The sequence below is a fragment of the Protopterus annectens genome, chromosome 14.part0, assembly GCF_019279795.1.
Source record: "Protopterus annectens isolate FY-2018-M chromosome 14.part0, PAN1.0, whole genome shotgun sequence".
Classification (NCBI taxonomy): domain Eukaryota; kingdom Metazoa; phylum Chordata; order Ceratodontiformes; family Protopteridae; genus Protopterus; species Protopterus annectens.
The window spans coordinates 918,669,479-918,691,562 of record NC_056748.1 but is presented as its reverse complement, the minus strand read 5'-3'; the positions used below and the strand labels follow the sequence as shown (position 1 = coordinate 918,691,562).

Sequence of the window (22,084 nt, the reverse complement as noted above, 5' to 3'; positions counted from 1 at the left end):
AACTGCCACTCTTTAGGTATTTATTTCATGAAAAGCCTCAGCAAAATTGTTGCTGATGCGTATTATCTTTCCAAACACATGCTTTGTATGAAAAGAATGGTTCAAGTACTGCACGATTACTGATTACATTAATATTAATGGAAAAGGTTGTTCTATTCAGACAGAGAGCTTTTAAACAGGTTATGCTTGGCCATTTGGTACTTCCATCCCTTTCTAACTGTCCTCAGCACTCTTCCTTGCTCAGCTCACTGTTTGCAGTCTGCAATGTGCATGCACTGCCTTGCAGACTGCATCTAGTATGGGGGGTGTTGACATTGTCTGTACTCTGCTTTGTATAGTCTGCTCACTGTTAATATCTCGCAACTGTAAATACATCCACAGAATGTCCAATTTTTTCCTCATAGTTTTAGTCTGTTCCAAATACAATTAGTGGTTTTCTGTTAAATGACTGAGGACTGAAGTCATTAAGTATTGACAGAAATTCTATTTAGACTTCATATCCTACAAAACATGCATGGTAATGCAAAACCTGTTATTTAGGCAACTTTCTAAGTTTATAAGAGCAATATTTAAACTCTCTCTCTAATTGTAGGCCTTTGTGCCTCAATTATTTTTGGATTTGTTCAGATTTCTTGTGCTTAAAGTAGGGGTTCCAAACAAAAAAAAACATGAAGACCATACAAGGACCAGCACCACTCAGCTGAAGGCCACAAACTAAACAAAAAGCTAGTCCATGTAGCTAGAAATGTAGTGCAGTAGCTTCCTTCACCTATAATTATGCTGGTTTTAGGGTTACTTGAGGAGCGAGGGCTGTGAGTTTGAGACCCCTTGCGTAGAGGTTGAAAGGTATGGTCCTGGTAGTACTTCAGGTGCCTGTTCCTCTATTAGAAGATTTCTGCTAATGTTTATTACAGCATCCCCCACTTCTTTTCATGCAGTGTTTTTTCACAGTGATAGTCAATGTCACCTAGTTCTAAATGTCAGAATCTGGCAGCTGGATGGGGCAATGTTTCATCTCCTTGCAGGTACCTGCCTTCACTGTAAACCTCTAGACTGTTGTACCTTCGCTTTTTTTTTTAGTCTTATTACAGTTTGATGGCTGTTATCCTTATGCCTCCATATAAGGTTGTATGCAGGACTAAAACTACTATCTGCTTTGGTGCATAAACCAAGACTAGTGCATTTGTACTGAGGATAATAATACATACATACATAATAATATTATAGTATCTACTGTCATTGCTTCTTCACATATGTTTTTGCACACTGGAAATTTTAATATTGCAAATAGTCCTTTTCCTTTCTGTGCCTATCATTTTGGTATTGGACTGTGCTCTTGGCACCTGTGCTTTGCTTTGTGTTCACCCTTTATTCCAAGTCTTATTACATGGTCTTTTATTTTTTTTAATCTAGCCCGAAGTAACTCTGTCTGGATACTTCTAGTTGTTTTAGCTGTAAAGTAGGAAAAGGCTACAACTGTCCATCTCTCCTGTTTGGGATCCCTCTCCCAGCTGCATACTGCCTCTAAGGCATCTTTATATAGTCCAATACTCCTTTTGCGGTGAAAGCAGTTTGCAAGTGCCGGTCGGCTGACTCCTGACAATTTTTTCTTATGCACTTCAGTCCGAACACTTTCTTCTCCTTTTCAAAGCTAAGTACCCCGTTGGGGAAACTTTTTTCTTGCTCCAGTCCGATGTCAGAAAAAGTTAATAATTGTATTTCATGTGGGAAGCAAATACCTCATAAGGATTTTCATTCTTACTGTATTCCTTGCTTAGGCCCTGACCACGACGTAGCTAGTTGTCAGTTTTGTGCTAGATTTAATCAACGTACGATTCAACGAAGGTACGATTTTGCATTTCATTACTTCGGTAGGCGATTTAATTACAAAATGTCTTCGGACATGCTTCCGACCACTGGAGTTCACAAACGACGCAAGGATAAAGACAGGCCTCCGAGGTCCAAAACAGATGATGTTGAACAAGCAGAGCCAGCTTCGGGTTCGGCCGTCGTCAGTGAGGCACTTTTGCAGCCCCTGTCATCGGCCATTTCGGAACCGATGGCCGAAACGGACTCCCACGAGGAGCCAACTAGGCCTTTGAATATTTCATTTGCAGGACCTTCGGACAATGCTCCTTCGGATGGGTCTGGAGCCGCTGTGCAGGTACCGGCTTCCGAGGGGGTTTTCAGGCCTACACAGCTTCTAATAAACGCAAAGGCAAAGACTCCTTCCAAATCAAAGACTACAGCCCAGGCCTCTTCTGATCTGGGACCCAAGTCTCAGAAACAGTTACTTAAGATGGCGGAGGACTTACTTACTATGATTAGGGGTTCACATCCCCCTCCAGATAAAAGGCCAAGGCAGGAATTATATTATGAATCTTCTGATCAGGCTTCTGTTTCTTCAGTGTCTTCTTCTGACCAGGATTATTCCTTCCCTCCTTATGAGAATTCTGATGCTGAGGAATCCATTCCTTCAGCTTCTCCCCCTGAGGATTTTTCCTTTGGGGAAACTTTACGTGAAATGAGGGAACATTTTCACTGGGAAGGACAGGAGTACTTGGAATCTGAGAAAAGACTTAGGGATTTTCTTCTTCTTCCCCAACATAGACCCCTGGCTATCCCTCCTATTTTGGATATTGTGGATGATGCCTTTTCTGAGGCTAACTTAACGCCCGACTCTTTTCCTCCAGCTCCTGTTAAGCCAGACAGATATTATAGGGTTCCTAATTCCCACCAGTTTTTATACAAGAACCCTACTGCTGATCCTGAAACCATTTCTCAGTGCCCTAAGGGGGTTAAGGCCGCTTCTGCTAAAAACCCCATTCCCACAGAGAAGGATTCCAGAGCTTTAGAAAGATGGGGCAAAAAAGTGTACACTTCTGCAACTTTATCTATTAGGGCTTTAAACTGTCAATTTCATATGCTGAAATACCAGCAATTTCTACTGTCTGTTTTGAAACAAAAGCTAACTTCCATTTCCGCTTGTGCAGATAATAAGGAATTACATGATTTAATGTATGCCACTGAGCAAGTAGGGAAGCATGGTTTACACTGTGGTTTTGATGCCTTGGAGGCTTCTTGTAGGGCTGCTGCCTCTGGCACAGTCATTAGAAGACATGCTTGGTTAAGGGAACAAAACTTGTCGGATCAAGTAAAAGCTAAGTTACTGGATGCTCCTGTTCAGCATAACGTTTTGTTTGGATCTAAGGCTGAAGAGGTGATTAAGAAGATGGAGGACAAGGCAAAATCCATGCAAACGGTTAAGGATTTCTTACAAGTACAGCCGCCCAGATTTAGTAGGAATTGGCCTACTAAAAATTGGTCCTTTCCCAACTCAGACAGACCTCAGAGGGGTAGATACAGACGCCCCTGAGGAAGGCCCCAAACACAGACCTCCTACAGACCAAGACAGTGGACTGCTTCCACCCCTAGGGGTGGAGAGGACAGATCTCAAGCTCATAGAAAACAGGCTCAATGACTCCCTCTGCTGGGCTGCAGGAACTTCTTGCCTGGAAGCCCCTCTCGGAGGAAAACTCTCTCTTTTCCACCTAAATTGGACTCATATAACCCAAGACAAGTGGGTTCTGGATGTGGTTTCAAGAGGTTACAAATTCCATTTTCATACCCTACCAAGACCAAGCGGATGGCCGGATCTACCAAAACATCAATGGGTAGAGGCCTTAAACCAGGTGGAAGCCCTCTTGGCTATGAGGGCCATAGAACTAGTTCCACTTTCAGAAATGGGACAAGGTTTTTACTCAAGGCTCTTTCTAGTCCCCAGAAAGCAAAATTCATGGAGACCCATTCTGGATCTGTCAGTCTTGAACACTTTTCTCGAGATACCAAAATTCAAGATGCTTACTCTACAGCAGCTTCTTCCAATGCTGAGCAAAAATGCATGGATGCTAACTTTGGATTTAAAGGAGGCTTATTTACACATTCCCATCAGGCAGGAGTGCAGAAAATACCTCAGGTTCAAGGCCGGATCGAGGCACTTTCAATTCTCTGTGCTGCCCTTTGGACTGTCTACTGCGTCCAGGGTCTTCACCAAATGCCTGGCACCAGTAGTAGCTTTTTGCAGACTCAAGGGAATTCAAATTTACCCTTATCTGGATGACTGTCTTATTCAAGCAGACAGCAAGGATGTCTTACTCCAGCATCTAGAATTTGTTCAGAATCTTCTCAAGTTCCTGGGATTCACTGTAAACATAAAAAAGTCAAATTTGACACCCTCACAACAGATAACCTTTCTGGGTGCTCTTCTAAACACAACATCCCAGATGGCATTTCTGACATCCGAAAAACAATTACAGCTGGCTTCAACTTTCAAAACCTTGGTGTTACTAACTCAGCTATCTGCAAGGAAATTCCTGCAGGCTTTGGGTTACATGGCCTCCTGCATCCTTCTCGTACCATATGCAAGACTGCATATGAGGAAAATACAGTGGTACCTAAAAAATGTATGGTCCCAGCATTGCCACAGTTTAGACACACAGATCACTGTCCTGCCCTGTCTTCAAAAAGAATTCCTTTGGTGGTCCAAGGAATGTATTCAAAACAAAGGGAAAGCCTTCAGTCTGCCTCCAGCCAGCCAGATACTAACCATGGACACCTCAGATTATGCATGGGGAGCCCATTTGCAGGGCACATGTCTGCAGGGCCTTTGGACAAAGGATCAGAAGCACCTGCATATCAATTTAAAGGAAATGTTAGCTGTTCAGAATGCTCTATTGGCCTTCAGGAATCTTCTACAACCAGGACAACTACTGATACGGACAGACAACACCACTGTTATGTGGTACATAAACAAGCAAGGGGGTTCACACTCCTACCCCCTTTGTAGACTAGCCATGAATCTATGGAACACAGCTCTAGCTTGCAAAATGGACCTACAAGCTCAGTATCTACCAGGGAAGCAAAACATCCTGGCAGACAGTCTGAGCAGGAACCTGTCAGACCCACACGAATGGATGCTGGACACCGAAATATTCAAGATGATTACAGCAGCCTGGGGATGCCCGCACATAGATCTTTTTGCATCCCACCTCAATCATCAACTACAGATGTTTTTGCACAAGGACATTCCACAAACTAGCATAGAAAGTGGATGCACTATCATTCAGTTGGAGAAACCTCTCGGGGTATGCCTTCCTGCCTCTACCTCTTCTTCCACGGGTGTTACTAAAGATCAAGCAGGACAAGCCCAAGATGATAATTTTACTGGCCCCAAATTGGCCTCGACAGTTTTGGTATCCAACACTGAAAAACCTTTCTCAGGAGCCCCCTTGGGTTTTACCTCAGACTCCGAACCTTCTGTCCCAACACCAGGGTCAGGTTCTGCACTCTCATGTCAAAACTCTCAGCCTGGCTGCCTGGCTAATCCAGGGTCTATGATTCATTCTCTCCTACCCAAACAGGTTATGGATGTCATTTTAGAAGCCAGACGTCCTAGCACTAGAAAATCTTATGCAGGAAAATGGAAAAGATTTTGCACCTGGATGCAGGCTCAGGATTCAGATCCTCTTATTCCTAATATTCCTCTGATTTTACTTTATCTGACAGACCTATTACATAAGGGTCTCTCCTTCTCTTCCATAAAGATACACGCCTCTGCTATTTCTGCTCATTATAATACAGACCCTCCTATCTTTTCCCACCAGCTCATGAGACAGTTTCTCAGAGGAGCTAAGAATTTAAGGTCCCCTAGATCTCCACCCATTCCTGCCTGGGATCTCAACTATGTCTTGGAAAAACTCACCTTACCTCCTTTTGAGCCTGCTGCCACATCTGACATCAAGTTTTTATCATGGAAGACAGCCATCCTGTTAGCTCTGACCTCTGCCAGGAGAGTTTCGGAGTTGAAAGCTCTCATGGCTGTGGAACCTTACATTATTTTTCACCAAGACAGGGTGTCTTTAAGGACTAATTCTACTTTCATGCCTAAGGTGGTTTCCAAAGTGGCTGTAAATCAAATTATTCACCTGCCAACTTTTTTCCCCAGTCCTCAAAGTAAGGGGGAAAGGATCTTGCATTCCTTAGATGTACACAGACAACTACTTTTTTACCTGGACAGAACCAAGGACATCAGGAAATCAGAGCAATTGTTTGTTTCTTATGCTTCCAGTCCCCAAGGCAAAGCCATTTCAAAACAGACCATTTCTAAATGGATTGCTCATGGAATCAGATTTTGTTAGTCACACCATGGAAAGCAGATCCCAGGGAGTATAAGGACTCACTCTACCAGGGCTGCTGCCACTTCAGCTGCCTTCCTCAGGGGAGTTCCTACCAAAGACATTTTGGAAGCTGCAACTTGGAGTTCAGTGCATACTTTTTCTAAGCACTACAATCTACCTCTCTACTCTAAGTCTAGGGCAGGCTTTGCTTCTGCTGTTTTGCAGGGCCTTTTAGCTGTCCCCTCTGCTTTATGACCACCTCCCTTTTATTCTGCTTTGGGATTCAACCCTACAGTGATGACTGCAACAGTGAAACACGATGAACATGGTACAGTTGTGTACACTTACCATAAATGTAGGTGTTCGAGTGTCTTCACTGTTGCAGTCTGGGTTACCCTCCCTCCTGTCCCCTCTTATTTTTCCTTTTGAGTGGTTCCCTTCTTCACCCTTATTCTGAGGTGTATTTGCAAAAGGGTATGGGGTTATTCCCATTTTGGATCACCTGACATCTGGGGCAAGAAAAACTGGAGAACATGGCGTCGGCTGCCAGTTTTGTACTCCTGGCGCGCTGACGTCAGGGAGCATGGCTGAGCAGCTGACGCTGGACCCAGACTTTGGGATTCTGGCTGACCGAGGACTGCCTGCCGGCAGGGGATAACCCTACAGTGATGACTGCAACAGTGAAGACACTCGAACATCTACATTTATGTTAAGTGTACACAACTGTACTTTGCTGCACTCAGACATATTATTTAGAACTTACTGCTAATGCATCAAGTGCTACATGATTTTCTGTTTCTGTAGTGAATTTGCAACAACCACATGTCTTTGCAGCTGAATTTCACTCCAGTCATATGCCTCCAACCAAATATACTAGTGGGAAATGTCTCAATGTCTACCAGACAGAAACCCAGCATAATGCTAATCCTCTTTTTTTCCTTATAAGTTAATGGAAATTCCTACAGTGATCTCCAACTGCATGTCTTTGTAATGTGGGAGGAAACTGTAGCACTCAGAGAAAACCCATGCAAACACAGGGAGGGCATACAAACTCTGCATTGAAGGCAACCCAGCCAAGAACCAAACCAAAGAACCTCTTGATTTGAGGTGACCAACTACCTTAAAACAACTCAACCTGTCCTCTACAGCAATAAAAAAAAAAATGATCGAACTTTGTAAACTGCCATCATTGCTCACTCACACCACCAGGACACAATTAAAGACAATTTCCACCATCTGTTGTATTCTATCCCCCATGGACTTTCTCAGTAAATTCTCCACCCTCCTATCCTAACACTCCAGTACCAAAACCAGAATCATGCCTGTGTGTCCTCAATTCTACTTCAAAACAGTCAAAACCAATGTTAGAAACATCAACAGACTGTATTGTCACAGGAGCTGATGGCCTAGTGCACTGGCTTGTAACACTCAGCAAAGAATATATAATACCCACCCCTAGCACTTCTACAACTTCAGCAACACAAAAAATAATGCCAAAAAAGTGGAAGCAAGTCATAGTCAAACTGATCCATAAGAGTAGCTCACAAATTCAAAATACTTCAGTCCAGTTTCCATAGTGGTCCACCTCAGGTATATTTTTTTAAAGCTCATCTTCACCCACCTCATGGAATACATTAAGAAAAACAGCATCTTCTCACCCCATCTACATGGGTTCTGCTTATGCTGAAGTATTATGATAGCTATCTACACTGTCACTGACATCCAGTAAAATATGGACACGTCTTCTGACCAGATCATACATTAATTTCACCAAAGCCTTTGACTTTGTAGGCTGTCCTTCTTTATGACCTCTCCCACTAGTTCTGGAGTAAGTGAAGAAACACCACCATGGTTCAGAGACTTCCTAAGCAATTAAGTCTACATACTAAAAGTAATATTTTCCACATCATCATCACACCTTACTGAAGGTACCTCACAGGGTTCGGCATTATTTCAGTCACATATCAGCTTACAGTTTAATTGAAAAGGAAAATAATCACAAAGCCCTATGATTTTATATTCAGATGGCATAGTATATAGGGACAGTACTTCATGCTCCATCTTCAAAAACCAACTGGAAGAAGATCCTTTACAGCTTTCCAAAAGATACAGCAAAAAAAAAAAAAAAATAGATATAAGCTGCTATCTTTAGAGCAAGGCTAAAGCTTTCACTATTCCCCCAAACTGAAACATACAGGGCAGTAACCAAAAGCATTTGAAACTATGACAAACTTCAAAGATCATGGAGAAGAGGTCAATCAGAGTCACAGCTTTAAATACCATGTCAATGTAACCAATTCAATGATAAATCAATGTTTATTTAAGGCTAAGAAAATCTTCCATTTTCTCTCACCAGAGGGAAGAATGGCCATAGTCCAAGGAGATCCTGTCTAGCAGCTTGAATATGATTAGCCTACTGTAGTTTCTTCTTCTCTTCTTTCAGCTGTTCCCATTAGGAGTCGCCACAGCGGATCATCTGTTTCCATTTCTTCCTGTCCTCTACATCATGCTCTTACACCAACTGCCTGCATGTCCTCTCTCACCACATCCATAAACCTTATCTTAGGCCTTCCTCTTTTCCTCTTACCTGGCAGCTCCATCCTTAGCATCCTATTTCCAGTATACCCAGCATCCCACCTCAGCATATGTCCAAACCCACACAATCTTTCCTGTCTGCCTTTGTCTCCAAACTGTCCAACCTGAGCTGACCCTCTAATATACTGATTCCTAATCCTGTCCATCCTCCTCACACCCATTGCAAATTGTAACATCTTTAATTCTGCCACCTCCATCTCTGATTCCTGCCTTTTTGTCATTGCCACCATCACCAACCCATATAACATAGCTGGTCTCATTACCCTCTTGCAGACCTTCCCTTTCATTCTTACTGTAGCTTCTGTTTCCAAAAAATGCTTAAAGTCTCTCCAAACTGCTGTTGACAACATTTGCAGGTTTATCACCTTGGCATCTCAAAACAGAGCATCATTGTAGGATACTTACTAAAGTAAACTGGCTACTGATAAAACAGAGATTTACACTTTTGGCAGCATCCCAGTCATATAAATTACTGAACCTCAAGGCCCTCACCTTCCTTACTGGTAGACTGACAAAATGAACACCGACGTACCACTCCAGATCCTGACCAACTACCACCCCACCCATGTTTACAAATTCCTTCAGATTACCTGCACTGCGTTAACCACAGTTTCTCTACCCCAACACCTGCAAACATGGGATTCATTACCTGAAAAAGTGAAATCAGTATTCTTCTTCCCCAAATTCTATAAACATTTCAAAATGTTTGCACAAGTGCTTACCTGTCAAAGCTCTGGAAGGGGTGCATCACCTAAAATAACAGTAGAGTTGCTGTCCTTTCTATACCTTTGCATTTTGCATTGCTTCACTGTTTAAATCAACTATCTACCCTTGCACCCCTACCTTTGCCTGTCTCATGCTTTCTATCCCATTTTCTTCCTGTAATTCTTTTCCCTTTCCAGTACGTGTTTCTTACCTCCTTCATCTACTGTTTGTCTGCAACCATTCCTATTATAACAAAAAAAGGCAAAATGTTTAGTTTTGGTGTACAGGAATGGTGTAATAGTATGGAGCATGCAGTATTTATATAGTGTGGTATGCCCTATCATTTTAATGGCTATAAATTATTTTTGCAAAGGACAAGGTTCCCATGAAATGCTATGTAGTTGCAATTCTGTGAAATTTATTGTATGACTTTTGTATCAACACTGTTAATTGATTTTATTTAATTATGTCTAAGAAAGCTATTCATAAGGTACATAAAACTGCCCCACTGCCTTCATTCTTAAAGCTGTAGTACTAGGAAATCAATGTAATTTTTTTTAAATTAAAAGGAAAATAAAATTCATAGAAACAGGGAACGACCATCATGGTTGGGGTCTGCACATTTAACAAAAGAAGAAAAAGTGTTTTCCCAGGAAAACTGGACAAATCAAATATTAAAAAAAATAAAAGCAACCAAGTTCCAAGTTGGTTATTAATGAACTATAACATTTAGCTGACATTAACTTTCGAACAAATCCCTTATAATACTTTTGATTTTGTGAGAAGTGAAGATTATAATCATTTTGCAGATAGTCCCTCTTGAATTACTTTCCATTTTGTGAAGCATATGAATTTTCTTTCTTTATTTCAAACACATTTCCCTTAGATTAGCTCTATTTGTTATTATTTATTAGTTTTTGTTTACTGGGAAAGTCCAGCTGGGCTAGCAGCCCTTTTTACTGGGGATCCAGGGAAGAAAAGTTAGAGTGCATATATACACATGTAGATACAAAGTACGAAAGTGGTTAGAATGGTTTTCTTATACGTAGGACTATATATGAAGAATACACATTATATGCTATTATGATTTTGCCCCAGCATTGAAATACATTATCTTAGATAAACAAGACACATATGAAGTAACAAGGCAACCATTTGTCTTAACTAGTTGTAGCATACAATGTTGGTCATTCAGAGTCTGCCTCAGTGTGTATATGCAATTTTTTTGTAGGTGAAAGCAGTGGGAAGAGTGATCCAATATAGTATAACGTAGTACAAAGCTGGGGAGGAGTTTTAGAGTTAAAGTGCAATGGTTGTGAAACTGTAAGATGAGATTTAGTAATACAAGAGAGGGACATAACTGCAGAGGTAAAGTTTGATACTGGGGATGTAAAAAGTGGGAAAGAGAGTTGAAAAGAGTAAAGGAAGAATGTTTAACTAGAATGGAGCAGTAGACAGATTATGATGTCTGGAAACTGAGTTTTAATGAATAAAGGAATAATGTTTACATAGGAGGAACAGTAGAGACAGTACTAAGTCAGACAAGATAAATGCTGGAAAGAATAAAAGAAGTTAAGATGACAGAGAAATATAGGGTAGGGGTCTGTAATGATAGATTATATAGGACAGTGTTTTTAGAGGGCTGCTGTTGTAAGGATGATTATATATATTGTAGTAAAGTGTAGATAGGGTAAGATATGGGGCCATAGTTGTGGGAGAATTAGTGAACATAATAAGGCAAATACTGATACTACCTTGGATCTAGAGGGCATGACAGACCTTGATGTTTTTATGGTGAACCATAATTGTTTATTTTTTTTGTAATGAAAGGTATTTGCAGTGGATCGTAATGGGAGAAGGATTTTATTGCACAACTTGGTGGCATGGCTGGTCTACAGGGAATCTACAGCTACAGTATGGGTCTTCAGGGTCTATATCATTTCAACTAAACAGCTCATCATCGAATACAACAACCTTGTACTTCTAACCACGAAATCTACAAACATAGAAAGCTCAGAACAGCAAATTTTTTCCCTGGGAAAAAATTCACTGGTCCGAGAAACACACACACAACACAAGCACACCAAAAAAAACAGCAATCCACACACACATACACTTAAAATCCTACATCTAACCCTACACTAAACTGTACATACACTACTATCTATCAACTTACCTTAACCCAAACCCTAACCCTAAGGACCATCCCTATCGCACACTCACCTGACACACGCCCTAACCCTAACTCACCTATCCCACCCTAACCCTAAAGTTTGTCACTATCGCACACTCACCTCACCCACGCCCTAACCCTAACTCAACCTAACCAGCGCCCTAACGTCCACACAATCGCACACTTACCTGAACCCGAACCGTAACTTTCTACCACAGTGCTGAAAATAGCTATGCCACAGAAACGGACAACCAAATTCTTTCCCTAGGAAAAAAAGTTGGTTATCTGTAGCTTCGCTATTTTCGGTTCGATATTAGACCATTCGAAGTATTAACACTTCGATGATAGAATATAGACTTCATGCTAGTAGAAGTTTAGTCTTTGGAGCATACATTTTTTTCAGGTGTAAATTTTTGAGTAGGGTTTTCAAGGATGGGTATTTATCAGGGTAATACCTAATGTTACGGGCTAAGTGTATTGTGTACATAAGATAGTTTGGAAGTTTTAGAGCTACACAATGGTGAGTTGTGGAAGGCAGATTTGCTGCAAATTTTACAAGTGTTTCATAGCACTGTTGTAGTCTACAGAGTTAAACAGTTTGATCATAATTGAGATTACATACAGCTGTTTTGGTAGTGGATAAGTGGAGGCTAGTATCTTTCCGGAGATGTCTGTAAAGAAAGGTTTAGTTCTGTAGAAAAGATTGAGCTTTTTTTTTTCTTTTATGACTGCCTAAATATATTGGTCAAGCTTCAGTTTACTGTCTATGATGAAAACCAGCTTGCTGTACAGGTTTTGTTGTAACGTAGCTAGTTGAGGTCATGGTGCATGTATTTAAGGTCCTTTAACTTCTGACTTCTTGAAAATATTCCCAAAATGGTGCAGTATGCCTTCTATACCGAAAATCAAAGACACATTCTTATGCAGAAAAGCTACAGACACACCAAACCTGCCCGCTACATGTCTTGTCTCTCACTTTTTGCAGAAATTTTGCTCCAGTCACTGCCATCTGTAATTAAGTAGACACTGTCGTTGCCCCCTTGCCATCTGCTTGTAGTTGAGCTGCTCTAACCATGTGCAGATCTGCTGTATTTCCTTCCCCTTGTGTCCCTCCATTGCACTAGGGATACCTGATATTGGCTGATTAAACTGACTGTTGGATACTATGTTTAGGGGTTCAGTACCAACAGCATTTATCAGAGATGCCAGTCCTCTGATAGTAAAAGAAGGGACTAACTGAGGCATGTACAGGACCTCCATCTGAAAGTTAGGCCTGACATCTGTTCAGGCAGTCTTCTTTATTAGTTAGGTGCCAAAGCTAGTGACCACCCAAATATTGATGACCACTCCTCTTGCAGCCAACCAAGTTACACAGAAGACTACAAGGTCTTAAATTATACTTTTACTCATTAGGCAGAACAATCCAGGTAATTTCTTTATCGGATTACTAGTACCTCTACCGTCAGTAACTTAATGTAAAGGTGAAAGAGCTAAAACTGACTACCCCTCCCATCCCCCAATAACTCCAGGCAATCACCCCAACTTCTGACACTTAGTAGTTACATAATTATGACAACAGGCTTTTACATTTTTAAGTTTTCTTATTTTAAAATTTGTCACAAAACATCAATATACAGTCTCATCAAAAAGACTTCTAAGATAGTAAATATAAAATAATACCAAAACATTAAAGATGGCCCCACTGTATAACGCATCCCATTTTTATATATACAGTATATCTGTTTAGGCAAATCACTCCAGTTTTTAAACTTTTTTTTAATAAGTCGTCCTAATATTTCAGTCTAGAAGCAATGTTGCATGGTAGTCATAGCCATCACATGTAATGGCACAGGGCTGGACTGCAGTACTACCTGCAGCCCAAGGACTGACCCTGAGCACTTTGCAAAGGTTTCAGTAATACCAGTGCTGTTACACACTAGTGCCTCTTTGGTAATGTCCAGTGAATGCTGTTATACACTACCGCCTCTTTGGTAATGTCCAGTGAGTGCTGTTATACACTACTGCCTCTTTGGTAATGTCCACTATGGTGTAGGTATGCAAATGGAGCTGCACACAATGATGTTTGATTCACAGATATGTGGCTGGGTCTGTTTTGTTTTTGCAGGTAAGGAGTTATTAATCTTCTGGAGTCTAGCATTGTCATATAAGGATGTGGGTTACTGAACTGCGTGAGAGTCTAAGCCAGAGGGGAGTATGTAATTATCAATGCCATAAGGTATGGACCTTAAACATTTATCAATATCCTACCTTAAAACTGAACACTTGGATTCAGAGCTATAGCTGCAGTCTAAAGCTGTTGTGTTTTCCAGCAGAATACAATGCTGTGAAGTAAGCAGCAGTTAACTGGCAATTTATTATTCCATATCTTAGATATGCTGCACAATAGATATTCAATTTTTTAAGTAAATTACTTTGAGGGAAATTCAGTTTTGTTTTAATGTAAGCGTGCACGTGTGAGCATGTGCATCTGCATGAATGTGCATTTCTATGAGCACCTGTGCTCTCCATCTTTAAATCTGCAGTGGTTTGGCTGTTTGATATTTGGTATCTTTAGTTTAAGAGCGACTTTATTGCAGTTTTGCTTAGAAATACATCTCTCTTTTCCTATGTGGATCTTGATCATTTACATACATTTAAATTCATATTTCTACATGCGTAACAGTGCATGTGTACATCGAGTATATCATGTTTTGTCATTTTTGCTAAATACAAGTTGCTTTATACTTACAGCTTAATGCTGTATTTTTTATAGTTAAACAATTAAAAACTAACAGCTCAATGATACACACACACATATATGTATATATATATATATATATATATATATATATATATATATATATATATATAGGTTCATAGGTTCATACTAGGCTATCTGCCCGAGGGCATTTACAAGCCTAGCCCATAGTTTTGTGGCTTACGCCACCCCTTTAGTATGGGGAACTATACCCATTATTTTGCTGTGCCTCTGTTGAGCAGTGACACTGAGGTAATCCCTGGGGTATATCTGCGATCTCCCATCCATTGGTCAAGATTTCTCTTGAACAAGGCCAGCGAGGTGCTCTGCCTCACATATACCGGGATTTTATTCCACAGCATAGGGAGTCTTTGGGTGATGAATCTATCCCTCCAGCGCGTCCTATTAATATTATATATATATAAGCAAGCATATGTTCATTCTGCATGAAGAATTATTATTAAGTAACTGCCAAAATGCAGAGGATTGACTTCTGCATTACATTTATGTTCTGCATTTCAGCTTTCAGTTAAAGAAAGATACATCTGCATGACTGTGTCACAGTAGTTGTGACACGTTGTAATTCCTGGCACTAACAAGTTATATTTTGAATGTAAAGTGGCCAGAGACATAGGGCAGAATACATCATAAGGGCACAACACAGTGTCTGGATTCATAAAGAATCCCTGGTCATGTTGCATTTGGCCACATTAACTGTTGCTGGCACCATACATGTAACATGAATTTGTTTGTGTTTTTCGGCTTTTCCTTGTTAGGGGTCGCCACAGCGGAACTCCGGTCTGCTAATGATTGGCAGTTGATTTTTACGTACTGACTTGCCAGGCCTGACGCACAACCTTCAATGAAGGTATGACCATTTACACAGGTCTCCACGCAGAAGACACTCTAGCTGAGAATTGAACCGGACAGTGTCTTACTGTGAGGCGACAATGCTACCACAGCACCACCACTGCGGGTAACATGAATAATGTAACTAAAACTGAGACACACACCTCATGGAACAGTGTTGTATATTCTGGCAGTTAACACAGAGAATTAAGGCTCTGAACTGTTTAACAAGCTGCTTCCTGTAGTCCAACGTATGAATTGGATACCTTCCACCTACATTTGCCTACTATGAACTGTAAGCAAGTTATTGAACTAGTTAGTGTTATGTCTAGTGAGACAGTTTACAAAGTAATTTAAAAAAAAAAACTGGTGCATTACATTTGCTGCACTGAATCATAGAATGGAACTGCTGAGTTATGTAAAGTGTGAGAGAGACAGCATTCGAGCTGTGTTTGATAAAACCAGCTCAAAATGCAAATCTTCTGCATACAAATGGATTACAGTAGTGCCATATACTTCAAACATTACAGCATGGCCCTGTAGCATGTATTCTAAATTCGTGACAGAATGGTCTTTGGTAGGCAGATGCTAAGAAAATGGCTGGAAGCGCTTGTGAGTATTAGGAACATAGGAATAGGAGCCATCACAAGGAATGTAAGAGGTCTAGCCATATACATCATTAAGCAGACAAACAAATGATCTTACCACCCTTTACAAGCGCTTAATAGTGCACACTTCCTAAATCAAGTGATACCATATAAGATAATCCAGGAGTAAATTTATGTCTACCCATCCAAACATCAAGATTTGCCTTAGTGGTAACTTGTTCCATAGATTGGCAGTAAGTGAAGTTAGGAACGAATCCTTCCTCTGAGACTTGTTCATTTGTTGGTGGATATTTAAGCTCCTAGTACGAGAGTTTGTAGAGCCACTGATATGCAAAGAAATACCAGGTCAAGTAGGACTGGTTCTTTTGTAGCTCAAAAAATAGATAAAGGTCACCTTGGAGTAACTGATAAGCTACTGAGTATAGGACAGTTGTGCCTGTCTCATCAGGATAGTTGAAGAATTTAAGACCTTTCATGTTTTGGTTAAAAATTGTAGAAGCTCATGAGGGCATTGTATTTGATGATGGGACTGATAAAGCAAGAGAACGATAGCACGATGACTTTTCTGGATCTTGAAACTATTTCCTTGGCAATTAACTTGACCAGATAGGAGAATTTGTATGGTAGAAACATGATGACTGAACGACAGAGGCTTGTCCGCATAAGTACCCAGGTCTCATATGACTGCATCTGTTTAAAGAGGAGTACAGCTTATAGCATACAAGGTGGGAACAGATTTTATTTATTTATTTATTTGTTTGATTACTGGAGAAGTCCACTGGGCCTGAAAGAGCTGCTTTTCAGTGGAGGCCCAGGGAGAAAAGCTCCACAATAATGTAAGTTACATGCCAGATTGTACAAAGTTATAATACAATACAGAAAATTTAAACAATTTTAGATTAGATGCACAATTTTTTTACAAATGCTACGATGTCGCACTTTTTTGCATTTAGCTTGAGACCATTAACTATGGCAACAGATGTTAATTTTCAGGAGAAGTGATGCATTTGTGTTCCCTGCCACAAAAATATGAAGTGTGGACAACTTCATTGCAACATAGTCCCTCAGATACCTGGATTGCATGAAGCCACATTATGGCATAGCTCCAGTGGCAGACTGTACTGCTGTAATCAATTGTTGTGCACAATAAGGCCCAAGTTCAAAGTCCTTATCGGGCTGTGATATGGGATGGCAATACAAGTTCTATGAGTCAGAACTTCTCCCCCCAGTCCTGAAACACAGCACAACAAAGCATAAGAAATTTGCACCTTATTATTGAATGATGTGATTGGTATCTGTCAATCCTGGCCATTTTCTGCTGGTCCATGTTGTAGCTGCTCTGTCATACTGAGCAGAGCACAGATCATACAGACATTTATAAGCAGCATAGTTTACAAAGCAAAAACTTCTTTAGAGATTTGCATATCATACAGAGCGACTCACACCTCCCAGCGCTAAGAAAGATGCACCAAATAGGAAAACATTCTCAGAAATGTAATTACAAAAAGTTTATTCCGGTGCATCTGAAGGGACAGTAAAGTATTTTGGAAGAAACAGTGAAAAGAACAGTTTGAGATTTTCTTCCTACTGGGTTTTAAAACACTGATGTAGTAACCCTAGTTTTTTTGCAAGGTAAATGTTGTACCCTGTTACATATGTCTCATTGACTACCTATGGAATCTTACCCATTTAACTGTTTGTGATGGGTTACCCTACGTCACTCCATTGTTTCACTTTGTAATTATGACACTGCACGTGTCCTTTAAAAGATCCCCAAAGAACAATGCACAAAATGTATAGCTCAAAGCATAATACAAGTTGTTCCTGGCAGTCCTATTAGTTAGGATTTTCATGAAGGTTTTCCTGCTTAACAATTTCTTTCCAAGACAAGGCGGTATTAGAAGCTCATTTTCTAAGTCAGCTAGGATGCTGCTTTGTAACAGTTTAGCATAATCTTATCCGATATAAACTGAATTCCTGGAAGGTCATACATGGCATTGCCTGGATGTAGGTTGAGTTATTGGAAAAATCAGTGAAAGTACTGGGCCACGTGCTGAGTGTCGATAATGTAGTATGTGCAATTAATCTGGCTACTGATTTATGTAAGCCTATGCTATACTTTCTCATAATATAAAATTAACTGTAACTGTTGATGTTCACAATCAGGGGCATATGGATCTATTGGAAAATCAAGATTTTCTAAGTGGATGGGATATTTTTGGTAGGTATACGCCCTCAGTGTCATGCTAAGGCAAAACATAGCCATGTTGTGATGGTAGATGAGGTTGTCCTTTGACTTTCTTCCCTGGCATTCCATTTTGTCAAGATTCAGCTCTACACACAACTCATTTTTCAAGTATAAGCTGACTTTGCTTGTTCAAAATGCTGCATATGCTATTCTAAGTATATAGCATAGGTGCTGTTTTACTCACCACACCACAAATGTGGGGGAGAAAAGGCATATGTGTGCAGAAAAATTGAGAAAAGGGTCAAACAAACTCCATCGAATTTAATAGATTGTACCATATTCAGAAAACTGCCATTTTGGTCTATAATGTTCCATTCATATTCTCAAAAACGAAAGCATTCATGAGTCCCAACAAATACTGCATTTGTTTTGCTAAGGTCAACCTTTAAGTTTAAAGTTCTGACAGAGATGAGTCAGAGCAAAATATACTGCATTGCAAAAGGATCTAGATAAAACTATCTAATTACCTGATAACCATGCCACCAGAATAAAGAATGAATGACATGACTGTTTTTTACCCCCCGAAAAAAAAAAGTCATCCAATGACTGTGGCTTGAGAAATCACAGACAAAAGTGAATGTAAAAAGCTTGTATATGTGTATGATTTTAAATCACATCTTGTGCAAATGGTTTAAAAAACAACTACTGGAGGAAGAGTTAAGAGAATACAGAGGGAGATCCTTGATGAGAAGTGAATGGCCTGGAAAGTCAAAGGTGTTGGATAGGTCAATGACTATAGGCCCAATAAGGTTCCAAGTATCCATTGCCTGGGTCAGTGCATCTCTCAAGAAAGAATCATTAGTGATGTGCTATTTTCTGAGGCAATACTGATGGCTTGAAAGCTGGTTATAGGCTACAATGCGGGCCTGCCACTGAAGCTGCTGCTTTCTTTAAAATTTTTTGTTTACTATATTTCTTGGGACCTTGCCCAGTGACTCTCCTACCTATGCTCTGCTGGCTCACTCATTCCTCCAGAGGCATGAATTAGGCACTTCTGAACTGCCCAAGATCCTCTGGCCCATTCATTCCTGTTCTGAGACCTGACCAGTCCATTCACTCCCCTGGTGGTGAGAGTTGGGCATTAGGGAATGAATGAGTGCATCATTTTATGGACCTCCATGCTCCATGTCTCTGAATCCTTTCCTGTAGGTAGGCAGTGGAACAACAATGTCTGCCAAGGTAGGAATAATTTGCACGCTCCCACTTACATCATGCCACACTTAGTGGTGCATGCACTGCTTAAAAGAATGAGTCGGGCCTAGCTTCTTCCATGAGTGATTATTCACCAAACAGTGGCTGTCATGAATATAGGAGAGCCTAGCCACTTACCTCTGCCAAAATGGGAGAGCAGACTGGCTGTTCATGCCAAATGTCCTCCACCCGACCCCGCCAGAGCCTGTGCTGTTGACCAAACACTGGTCATCTTCAGGTCTTTATCCCTATATATCATGGTTCTGGGCCTTCTGTAAGATACCGGCTAGCACATAAAATAGAGGAAATTGTTAAAATGACTCATAATTCATAATGAAGTCATGTTTAGGGAATGCAATAATGTCTGTTAACACACCAAAGGAGATATCTGTTTTGGATCAGTGATCACTTGCCCATTCACGAATAGTGAGCTTGGAGAACTTAGTAAAGCTCTCCCAGACAAATTAATGACTTCCTTCCAGAAGTCTGCAGGATTTGTCAGAAGACCATTCTGGTGTTTCTTCTAAAAGTCCAGTTTGTGTCTTGTTTGCTAGATGTTTCTATTGCTTTGTAAGTGAAGTATAAGGATCACAGCTATATCATAAAATCCAATATATTTCCACTTAGACTAGGCAAACCAACTTGAAAATACATTTTGTTAGCTTTTGTAAATATCCAGGAAATGTGGATTTCCACTAAACTGTCTTGATTTTGGCAGAACAGTATTTTTTGTGCAATGTCAGGAGACTATTAAGTGCTATAATGCAGTCAGAATGATTGGTCACTGATGACCATTCTTTAGTGACTATCTTGTACCACAGTAGTGGTTCCTGTGCCCCTGCTCAAGAGCAGAACAGGTGACAGTTTTTGGGCAACAATCTGATATTGACCTCTAACCTTAAGCCCTTTGGGAAACAAATCCAGCAGTATCTCAGCTGATTTCCACAACAAGGCAGCAGGACATGATAGGCGTTTGCATATGCCGTATTCAGCATGAAGTTTCAGCAGTCATTTTATGCTCAGTATGATAGTCTCTAGGTAGCACTGCTGGTCTTTGGAGAGTGGGTTTAAGGTTATGCAGCAGACGTTACTACTCCCTCTTAGCAATTACTTTTAGTTAAATATTTTTTATTTATTTAACATTTGTTTACTGGGAAAGTCCGACTTGGAATGAAGCCAATTTTCAGCAGATGCCCAGGGAGAAACACTCTACATGCATATCTTTGTAACTTGGGAGGAAACTGGAGCACCCGGAGGTAACCCACATGAACGCAGGGAGGACATGCAGTCTCCACACAGAAGGCACCCCAGCCGAGAATCGAACCGGAGAGCCTCTTGCTGTGAGAAGACAATGCTACTGCTGCACCATTGCGGCTTAAATATGAAGTAAAGAAGTTGCTACAGGGAAATAAAAAGGTTCCCCTTGTGCATATCGCTTGTCCCAAGAATTAAAATATGGCAATGCATAGGCACATCTGCTCAGAATCTTTCTCTAAAAGGTACATTACTAAACTTTGGAAGGAGGCTGTGAGAACCCCAATCCACAGCAGATAATAATTACAGGCCATTTTCACTGCTAAGACAACACACCTGGAGAAATTTGCCCATGAACTATTGCCTACAACAGCCCTAGATCATTTCGGACTTAAAGGATAAAGCACAAACCCAACTCTAATTACAGTAGTAGTTACATTAATATTCAAAATAATCAACTCATTAGTCAAGTGCAAAACTGCACCTTCTGAGGCTGATTAAAAATAGCAATGTTACCCACTTGCTATATGTTACTGATCAGATGATGAGGGAAACCTCTACAGGTAAAAAAGATAATACAAAGAGTGGGAAGATATTCAATGAGGGATACATATACAGTAGAGAGTCGATTATCCGAAAGGTCAATTATCCGAACCTGCCTTCCAAAGTTTTTGGGTTGGAAAAAACATAAAATATGGATATGTAAACATTATATGTATTGACTTGAGCATGTTTTTTGAGCTTGTAGCCAGCTCGTGCATGAAAAATATTCTTTAGTGTCCATTGGAATCGCTGAATGTTTGAAAAGTGTATTCCTGCAGGCAGCAAAAATAAGATTTTAGAAGTTTTTTTATCTGCGTCATTTATATGTTTGATTATCCGAACAGTTTGATTATGCAAACTACCCTAGGTCCCAATTAGTTGAGATAATTGACTCTCTACTGTATAAGTAAAATTAGCTGGTGACGGTGTGTTCTGCTACTATACATGGCTTTGACCCAACATCCTGTATTTGAAAATAGTTTTTTTTCAACCACCCCTTTATTTTGACTTTAATAATAAAGGTGTTTAATGTTAATTTCTAGCTACAGTTTATGCTTACTGATTCATAAACTCATTTCTCATTAGTTTTTTTTTTCTTTTATTTATTTAAACAGCAAAAAATTCCCTTAAGGACTTTGCACAGTATGAATGATGTACTTTGGCATTCAATATTCACAAGTGGTGATCCTGAAAGAATATAGGGCAGGTAAGGAGAATCTGACCAGGCCATCTTGGAAGAATGTGTGAAATTCAAGGCTATTTTTTCTATCCATTTAGGAAGAAAAAGACAAAAAGAAGAAAAAGAAGGACAAAAAGGCAAAGGAAGACGATTATCCCCGATCCTGGATTTTGAAGGCAGTAGTTAAAACTTTTCCTGGAGTGCTGTTGAAGTCAGCAGTTTTTAAACTGATCCATGATCTGCTGGTGTTTGTTAGTCCTCAACTTCTAAAGTAAGCTACTTAGTAGTTAACTATACTACCTTTA

The 22,084-nt window shown here is 40.2% G+C and overlaps 1 protein-coding gene across 1 annotated transcript in view; it reads left to right on the top strand.

Moving 5' to 3' along the window:
* Positions 1–22,084, top strand: part of ABCC2 (ATP binding cassette subfamily C member 2) — an 833,283-nt gene that overhangs the window by 196,019 nt on the left and 615,180 nt on the right. Inside the window, exon 8 of the mRNA XM_044055642.1 lies at positions 21,878–22,050. Coding sequence (XP_043911577.1) covers positions 21,878–22,050 — 173 coding nt within the window. The remainder of the gene's footprint in view (positions 1–21,877; positions 22,051–22,084) is intronic.